Source organism: Micropterus salmoides, unplaced genomic scaffold (genome assembly GCF_014851395.1).
Source record: "Micropterus salmoides isolate LMB-PRFRI ecotype aquatic unplaced genomic scaffold, ASM1485139v1 Ms_hic_scaffold_21, whole genome shotgun sequence".
Lineage (NCBI taxonomy): Eukaryota > Metazoa > Chordata > Actinopteri > Centrarchiformes > Centrarchidae > Micropterus > Micropterus salmoides.
This window is the reverse complement of record NW_024041262.1, coordinates 5,621,810-5,631,660: the sequence shown is the minus strand read 5'-3', so window position 1 is coordinate 5,631,660 and position 9,851 is coordinate 5,621,810. Positions and strand designations below refer to the sequence as shown.

At 41.5% G+C, this 9,851-nt stretch overlaps 1 protein-coding gene across 1 annotated transcript; it reads right to left on the bottom strand.

Moving 5' to 3' along the window:
* Positions 1-441: 441 nt before the first annotated feature.
* On the bottom strand, positions 442-3,719 carry LOC119915718 (WAP, Kazal, immunoglobulin, Kunitz and NTR domain-containing protein 2-like). The gene is made up of 2 exons (XM_038735429.1): positions 3,088-3,719; positions 442-2,828 (listed from the first exon to the last, which is right to left on the bottom strand). The coding sequence occupies exons 1-2, from the start codon at positions 3,271-3,273 to the stop codon at positions 1,281-1,283; spliced, it is 1,734 nt and encodes a 577-aa protein (XP_038591357.1). The 5' UTR covers positions 3,274-3,719; the 3' UTR covers positions 442-1,280.
* Between the last annotated feature and the right edge of the window lie 6,132 nt (positions 3,720-9,851).

Here is a 9,851-nt window from a genome sequence, read left to right as displayed (position 1 = left end):
AATCTCATCTGGGAAGTAGAACACCCTCGTCGAAGCCCACCAAGGCCTGTTGCTAGTAACCCAGAGACGCCTGCTGGCACAGCATGAAACACATAACTCTAGTATGGGAGTGGATCTGTGGTTTACAGCTTGGGCTCCTTACCCAATTAGACTGGATCATGGAGGCAAAGCAGAATAGGTGACGTTTTTACAAAGCCACAGGGGTCTTTAGAATGGATAGGTTCTGTTTAGGATGGAGGGGGGATCAGGTTGGGTTGGGGATATGCTATTCCTAAGTCTCTTTAATCACAACCTGTCAGAGTAACCACACAGGTACACGGAGCAGCTGTTCTCTGTTCTATAGGTGCAGAGGTACCAAAAGCAAGCTAAAATTTCACTTAATTTTGTCACATGGTGACTGTGTACCCTGCTCTATAACCTTCAAAAGAGAAAACCATTCAATCTGCCCTATTATTAAAATATAATTCTATATTACATAGATATGAACAGAAATCAGTAAAAGGAGACGAAGAAAATCCCCAAAATCTTTATTTTCTTCACAACATTACACAAAGTGATAAAAAAATGCCACTTAAACAAGACAAAAGAAAAGCTTAAATGATAATAAATAGCCAAAAAGTAAGAGCAAGTAGATAAAAAATAAATGATTCATTGTGAGAAAATGCATTGGTTAATAAAATATATTACAACTCGTTCATTTGGATGAACCACCACCTTGTAGTATATGCAGTACCTTGCACAGGTTTGTGGATGTATTTATACAACATGAAAACAGAGAAATATGGGTTCAATGCATGAAGGTGCCGGGTGGAAATACGGCTAACAAATAAAAGAATCAAACGTCTTGTAATAGCTAAATTACATACATAAAAAATTTAACTCAATTGTGTCTGTTTTGTGCTTTCATGCAAGTCTGCAACCTCCATTTCTGCTGGAGGCAAAAGAGGGCATGAGGGAGGACGCAGTCTGGGGTAACAAGAGGATCATGATGGATGTCTCATGGTATTTCAATCAACAACACCAATGACCGCACCATAACAGAAAAGCTCTGCTGTGAACAGACCACACAAAAGGAAATACAAAATTTCACATGACAGGGTTCCCCATCAGGAGCTCCTGACAACTTTCAAAAACAGAAAGAAACCCATTAAATTTAGCAAGAATGGTCCCAAAATTCAAAATTTCCTGTAATAAATGTTCAGAATGTAACAGCCTGTTGAGTCAAGAGAGGTTTTCTAACTCTAAACTTTATGTAGAGATTATATCCCTGACCCCAAACCCTATTGAGGGCTGTTGGTGATCGCTTTGAGAATGTCACACGTGTTCTTGGAGATGACCTCTCTCAGCTTTCGCACACGGCGAGGGCTGGACGCACCGACATAGCTCTCCGGCTGAAGGACAGCCATGCCGTCGTTCGCGTTTCCCATAATGATGACCTGTCCCTCAGCGGCGGCGGCCGTGATGTTTGGGCACGGGCAGTTCCAGTCCATGTTGAGGAAGGTGACCTCAAGAGGCTCCTTGCCAAAGAAGCGTAAACCCATCTTCTCATCCTTGAGGATCTCATCCACAGCCACAAGGGCATGGCCTGAGTCCTTCTCCTCCGTCAGCTCTGTCATGCGCCCCAGGATGACGAAGTCGCTCCGGCAGAAGCTCGTCACCATCTTGCCTCTTGGCTTGCAGGCCTTGCAGTGGTGGTTTTTCGGGTAGGGGCACATCTCCTCGCAGGCTTCTTTAGATTCAAAGTTGTTGTCGTTGCCCTCACATCCACCGTAGATGAAGGACTGACACTGCCGCAGGGTGCTGCTGTAAGCCCAGCGTGGCTCGTAGGCCTTACAGGGTCCCTGCAGGCTGGGGAGCCCACAGGGGCCTGACAACTCGGGGCCGCAGCACTGCATGCACTCCTCGTATGTCTCGAACACCTTCCTGGGCTGCTGGCTGTTGTTGCTGTGGCAGTGGGTGAAGGAGAAGCAGTTGTTGGTCTTGAGCTCATAGTACCAGCTGACTTTCTCCAGCTCGCTCCCACAATCTTCAGGGTTATCAGGGGGTTTCAGACACTCCTTGGGCAGGCAGCGCGTCACGTTCTTGGCCTCGGGGGTCTTGGGTGGCTCTGTGGGCAGCACAGTGAGCGGGTGGTTGGCCTGCACGGAGCCAGATGGGTTCTGAGCAGTGCAGGTGTAGACTCCTGAATCATGCGGCTGGGCGTTGTAGATGACCAGCTGACCTATGTTAGTGACCACCATATTCCCTCGCACATGATTAGGCCTCATGACTACCCTCTCCACCTCCTCTGGCAGCTGCTTCTCCCAGGTGATCTCGGGCTGGGGGCGACCTGTCACATCACACAGGAAGCTGGCTGTGTCACCCACGTTTACAGTCTGGTGAGCGGGGCTGCTGACCACGACGGGTGGCTGAGGCTCAGTGGGAGGTGGGATAGTTGCCTGAAGTGGAGCAGTGGTAGGGCGAAGAGTGGTCGCCTGCGGCAGCGAGGGGCTAGTGTTGGGCCAGGTGAGGTGGAATCGGCAGGTGACGACAGACAGGGTGATGCCCTTAGAGCACGCCTCAGCATCCATGTAGCACTTGTTGTAGTAGGTCATGCCGTCGGAAGCGCAGGTGAAGTGCGGCTCCCTCTCGCAGCGGTCCCTGCACTTACACACCGGCTGGCCGTCCCAGATGTCACACTCAGACCCCTGCTGGGTGCACATAAAACTGGCGCAAGTGGCTTCTTTGGGCATTCCCATGGGGCCTTTTTTGCCGTCCACGTAACGGGCTGCCACACAACTCCGATTCCCACACACATTTTGGCAACACTTCTCAAAAGACTCACACTCCTGAAAGAGGAGAAAGGAGAAATTACAGATGCAGGAGGCTGTGTGCATCTGGAAGACATTTTCATACAGTCCGAATGTATACAATTAGAACACAGAAAAGAGATTAATTATAGGCTAACTGACAAATTTCAGAGATGCAAGTGGATAAAAACAGATCAGATATGATTGATATAATACACAAACTGCATGCAAAATAACGAATTAAACATTTAAAAACTGTCATGTGGTTAAAAATACTTAATTCTAAAAGGTTACTCACCTGATCAGATTCACACTCTCTTGTGCAGGTGCTCATTGCATCCACCCACAGGTTGGGGTTCATGTCATTAGGACAGATCCCCGCGTGTGAATAGGTGATATGAGGCAAAACTCCGACCTCGTGCTCCATCCACACTGACACACACGCCAGGAACCAGATCCAGCGTGGAAACAGCATCCACCACATCTCCAGAGCGGTACACAACTCAACAAGTGGTGAACTTTTTTTGTTTGTTTGTTTGTTTTTTTACTTGTAGATTTCTGTGATTCAGCAGGAAGCAAACTCCACTTCTCTGAATATAAAAGTAGGTAAAACGACGACACAATTCAAAAGCGCATCACACGTGTGTGAGTCTGCGAGTCAGGACGATGTGTGTCAGCTGATTGATCCAGTTTGGTATTCCACTTCTGCAGCGATGATGCTCTATTTATACTACCACCACCGTTAACATCACTCGCCACGTTACTCGCCACATGACAGTTTTGAGTTGCTCTTGAGATGTTGGAAGAACCGTTTAAAAAAAGTCAGTGGTAAGCTTTGGGCTGGGACTGGCGGGGCACCTGCCTGTTAAAAGGATTGCTGGTAACCCCGTTTAACCCTTTGCGGGTTCCAGCGGCGCCAGAGCGCACTGTGCGTGAGGACGCACGGAGAGAAGAGACACAAAGGCAATTTGTAACTTAGACATATTATTTAACGATCGTACAAACTAAAACCACATGTTCAGCTAACACACATAGAATTCAACAGCCTATGTGCTGCACTGTATGCTTTTGCTTTCTAGTTGCAATAATTACAAATGATGCAGTACGCCTGCACACGTTAATTGTACTTTGGTTTTAATAAGCTATATACTGACTATGACAGCACACTACTCTTATTTTTGATTTGCAAATATGTAACTCAATTTTATCTTGACTTACCTGTTGAAAGAATAGACACTTTTCAGTAATAATAGAGATGATTTCCTTAAATGTTTGATTCTCATAATTAAAAAACATCTGTTTTTGCTGCAACAAAATATGCCTGTAATAAACACTTCAAGGGTTCCAGGATCAGCCTCTGTAGGTGCTGTAAGTTTTGTGGAGAAATTCTATTTAGATGTGATCTCTTTTAAAGTTTGAGTGCTTAACAAACAGGGGATTAATGTTTTCTCCTAATATTAGAATGTAATAACTTATTTCATATTATAATAATGTCAGTGAAACTCTTTCACATTCATGGTCTCTAACTGATTAGTCATAAAGAAAGAAAGCTGTGATCAACAATACCTAATGCACAAATATTTTGTAAGATAAGTTTGACATGATAATATAAAATGAAAAATGTTCAAATAAATAAATACAAATACATTTATTCTCCTAAGTTTGGTGCATTGTAAAAATAAATCTAATCAAATTAAATCTAACTAAAATACTTGCTGTACTGTGTAAAATATTTGAAGTACTGTTAATTAAAAGTCTGACTAAATAAACAAATGTACATATACAGTAAATGTTTAGAGTTAATTAATTGTTTCTCCTTTCTCAACAGTGACTACACATGACCTGTGATACGTGACTGCCGCTGCACAGCAATTTCCATTCTTTCGCCAACATTCAGCCGTGGACTTAAACCTAACAGTGTACATGCTCTACATTCTACAAAGCATGTCTTTGTACACAGGATTAGTCAATACAACCACTTTGTGTGGATTTATGGAAACTTTTCAGACTCATTCTCAAGATGCACAAGTTCCAGAAAAAAAACAGTAGAACATTATATTGACAAGAAAAGCGTAATTGCAACATTATAACAGGTTATCACCCAGCGCTCCCAAGTTTTCATTTATGAGTTTGGCTTCATACCTAGGACTTAAAATAGAAAACACAACTAGCTTTGAATACACCCCTTTTCCAATCTGACTCGCAGGCCAGGAGAGGTGAGATGAGGACAGTGTAATTTTATACAAAAAAATAAAAACAGACTTTGAAAATCAGGTGATGTGCTGCACGGTGGGCGTGTGTGTTGGCAGAGCATTTAATGAATGAAGGTGTTATTATAATTTGCTCTGCTCATTCCTTTCCTGTGTAAACTACTTGGACTGGTTTCCTCCACAGTTCAGCTGAGGACAGGGGAGCTATTAGCCCGCCTTCCAGTGCAATAACTGTGGACTCCTGCTGTGTCTAAGTGTTTGTGCGGGAGATTATTTGTTCTCGATGCAGACATGGTGATTTTAGTGTATGTGTGTGTGTGCCTGACAAGCAAATAAATAAAGTCTGTTTATCTCAAGCTTGCCGAGCTTCCAGGGCTGTAGGTCTCAATCCTGTAAGAAGGATTATATACGCATATGCTCCATGACAAACAACTGCACAAATTCTCCATGTATAATTAACTATATCAGCTTATTTGACCAAGAATTTACTATTTACTACTATATGTCTGGGGCTTTCCTGTGATTTATGAACTGACTTCAAACCTAACATTCTTCTAGTTCTCTCATCTGTATCACTGTCTGCACAACCTGACTGTAAAAATCTCATCCGATGTATGCAAACTTTTCATTAGATACTACTTCAAGCTTATTGCTGAAATGAGAGAAAACATATCCCATCACTTCCCCGGGGATATGCAGAAGGCGGCTCACCTTATACGGCCCTCACACAGTCTAAACCTGTCATGTACAAATGACACGTTTCATATGGAGGCGGAATTAATAAACTGTCAAACCCAGTGTGGACGGATACTTCTCGGGGCTACAAATACGTAGGAAATGATAGGCTTATTCTTTTTCAGTCAGGAAAACATTTCGTGGAATTAAATAATAGGGAAGCCTGAAAAGCCCGAAATTACCCAATGGCATGCCCTCAGGCGAGAGGTTATTTGAGGATTCAAGCTTCAGTAAAAGCAACAGCTACTAGAAACGTTCCTTAGCCTGATATCTGTGTAATTCGGAGAATGAAACTCCACATTTAGACACAATTTAGATAAGATATAAGATCAGTGTAAGTTGCAAGTTTACAGACCTTAGTGAGTTAAACAAAACAGCTCCACAAGCGCAGCTGACATTAGACTATTAAGCACCTGATAATGAGCTTAATGTACCATGTGTAGTACGGTACAGCACACACACCAAATATTCACAAAACAAAAAACTGAGAAAGAAAACCAAAAGACACAAATTCACTCAGCATGCAGAAACAAAAAATGGATTTATGCACAACACTGAGGCAGGACACGAGACAAAAATATGAAAAGCTACAGGAATAGTTCAACATTTATTTGCTTGCCACAAGTTAAATGAGAAGATTGATACCACTCTCTAATCTGTCTGCTGAATATAAAGCTACAGCCAGCAGGCGTTTAGCTTAGCTTAGCATTAAGACTGGAAACAGGGGGAAACAGCTAGCCTAGCTTCAGGAAGACTTCAGCTTCAGGAAGTCACTGCTCCCACCCAATAATTAGTCTGGCACATTTCACCCATGTGAAATTGCAACTTGTTATTTTTATTTATTTATTTATTTTTACAGTTTAGGGTTTTTAAAGGATAAAAACAAACATGACATAATGTGTTAATTAGCGAGCTGCGGAGACCGATACCCCTTAATGTCTGTCCTCTAAACATTAAGCCACTGCCAGCAGCCGGTTAGCTTGGAGCAGGGAGACTGGAAACAGGGGGAATCAGCTGGCCTGGCCCTGTCCAAAGATAAAAAATCTGTCTAGCACCTTTAAAGCTCACTGATTTACTCAACACATCCCCTGCATAACGCTGTAGATGTAACGTGTTAACTAGCAGCTGGCTGTAACCTTATCAGTTAACTATTCCTTGAACCATTTAAATTTTTTAAAATAAACTTCAACGTGTTCTATAATGTGAACAAAAATGTAAGGTTTCTAATTTTGTCTGTTTGTGCCATGAAATTCATGAGAAATTCACCATTTGCAGTTGTTAATATGCCAGCAGTTTTCCACATCTGCCACATAAATTTGAAACTTGAAGAATACTTTGACATTTTGGGAAATTATTTGCTTATTCGCTTTCTTGTCAAGAGTTGATGAAAGGATTGATACCACTCGCATATGAGTGCTAAAATTGAAGCTACAGCCAGCAACCGATTAGCTTAGCTTAGCACAACATGTGGTGACAAGGGGAGAAAGCTGACCTGGCTCTTCCTGAAGCTGAGAATAGAATTTAAACAAACATACAAATATAACACGTTAGAGGTTCTGCTAGACATATTTTGTTAAAGTTTGGACAGAACCAGGCTAGCCTTTTCCCTCTGTTTCAAGTCTTTATGCTAAGCTAAGCTAATCTGGCTGCTGGCTATCAATATTCCAATTGAACTCTCATCAAGGGCTAATAGTGTATTTCCCACAAAGTATTCCTTTAACCTTTTTAGACAAATGTGTGTGGTCCAAATATAGTAACAGAACATAAGAGCGTGGAAAGAAAAAGGAGCTTTTGTCACCACTTTGCTGAAGTTGTTTTCAATCTTCTTCTCACTTCTGGTTCCTGTGCCTGCAGCACAAACTGATGGGGCAAGTCAGCAGACAAGCCTCCCTGCCATTTCATGTAGCTTTGCCCATAGGCAGGGATATTACTAAGCAATCTGGCAGTGAGCACTCATTCATCCCGGGCCATCAGCATCTGTCAGTTTTGGCAAGTTGGAGAGACAGAGACAGTGTGTGTCGGCAGTAATTGGAGGCAGACATTGAGAAATGCTAACCGCAGCTTCTCTGTAAAGCACCAGCACACGGTGTGCATCTGTGTGGGGCAAGAGACATCTTGCTGTGGGGGATCTGAGGTGAACTCGTCTTCTCAGTGCTGTGTGTGCGTTTCCATTGGATCAGAGTACTAGTAAACCGCTCAATCCCCAATCAATCCTGAGAGCAGGAAACATCTGATTTCTCACGTCCACATCGTTCCCAAAAATCCACTGAGCAGACAACAACAACATCCTGAAATCTTGTTCATCTGTTTGTCTGAACAAGCTCAATTCAATTAATTTTAGTTTGACATTGCCCATGGAAAACTTCCTCATCTGGTGTTTAGACAGAGCAGTGTCATGTATGTGTGTGCTAAGCTCCATGGATGGATACTACTGACACTGCAGTAATATTCTGCTGGGTTTTAACAGGTCTTCTTCTTCTGAGGTACTCAAGTTTAGATTGGGTGCTGGAGATACTGAGACAAGGTTTTAGTGAAGGTACTGGAAACAGAAGGGTTTCTAGTGGATGCCTGATTGACTGTCAGCACACTCTAGTGGATGACTGGAATAATTACATCCTCATTTACAGATTCTTTTTCTTACATTTCACCAGCTCAGCTCACCAGGACCGAATTTTTATGTGAGGTCTACAGTTAAATATCCACTCCGTTTATTGGGAAAACTAATGAATCCTATCTGAATGAAGGTGAGACAGATGTTAATTCAACTTAATGGTCATTTTGGAGGCTGCAGTGTTTTACATACATAAGAGGCGTCCCTAATATTTCCCCCACCATATTTACGTTGAGCAATGCAGATTTAAGCTGCCAGTGCGCACACATAAAACAGCCCTGTGTTTGCTAGGTGTACCTAATGAAGTAGAAATTGAGTGCATTTAATCCCTCTTAAGAAAAGGGACTTTTGAACTAAAAGCAAATGGATATTCTATAAAATAAATATTAAAAATTCTATTATACTGCATTTAAATAGTTGTTAGCACTAAATGAGATGCTGCTCGACTTGGAGGTCACCACTGGTCTTTGGTTATGTGCATTCTACTCTTTAAATCGGATCACTAATACATAAGATTTGAATTGCTGGAGTTTAAATATTAGTGAGTGGGCTGTGATTTTTCAAATTTAAAGGAGTACATAAGTGATTTAGTGCCGGAGCTCTAGAAAACTGGGAGACCTATGAGAGACAAATAATAATTAAAATAAAGCAATTATAAAATAATTATTAATCCCTAGTTAACCATCAAAAATGTTGGATTCTACATTTCCTAAAATGCAAGTTTATAGCTTCTCTTGAGTATTTTCACCTGAAGTTATTTTGCATGGTAAGATTTTACTGAAACATATGAACAGTTTGTATAATACGATGCATTTTTCAGTGCACAGAATCGGTTTACTGAGCAATTTCAGTCTTCACCTAGGTCCCTTATGTCTTATTTAGTTTTTTTTTAGTGACCAAATTTGCAAGTGCTGTAAGAATATTCCAACCTTTTTTAAATGCCAATGAATTTTCTAAAATGTAATGTTTCAAAATTCTAGCATTCCCTTGTTTTTACTGCAACAGCCAATATTTTCACTTGTTTTACGAAAATGAGTTTTGGAAGAAAAATACACCTTCAAATAAACCATCTTTTGGATGACTACTTTTACTTTTATAGGTACATTTACATACTAGTTAAGTGCTTTCACTTAAGTAGAATTTTGAATGATGGACTTTTTATATTTTATTTTTAGTGTGATATTACTACTTCTAGTTCAAGGCTCTGAACACTTCTTCCACCGCTGTTTGAATCTAGATTCAGTTCTGCTCCAAATATGTTCTTCTCATTCTACCGACATCACGTAAAGTCAGCCTAAATGTCTTGCCCCCGACTTCGTAAAAAAGACTTTCTGTTAAGAATGTTTAGTCTCTACACCCAGGCGTTCACAACCCTGAAGACCTAATACAACTCTTTTCACAGACTGCAAGTTACTTCTAGTGACTACTAAACTGTCCATGTAAAATCATGGCGTTAACAAATCTATTACTTCTTACAATGGCTAATTTCAAGACAGCACACATGGA

What these genes read in the sequence shown, in the direction of transcription:
- LOC119915718 (XM_038735429.1), bottom strand. Translation starts at nt 3,273, where the DNA reads ATGTGGTGGATGCTGTTTCCACGCTGGATCTGGTTCCTGGCGTGTGTG. An exon ending in GAGAGTGTGAATCTGATCAG is followed by an intron (nt 2,829 to 3,087) that starts GTGAGTAACCTT and finishes CTCCTCTTTCAG; the next exon opens with GAGTGTGAGTCTTTTGAGAA.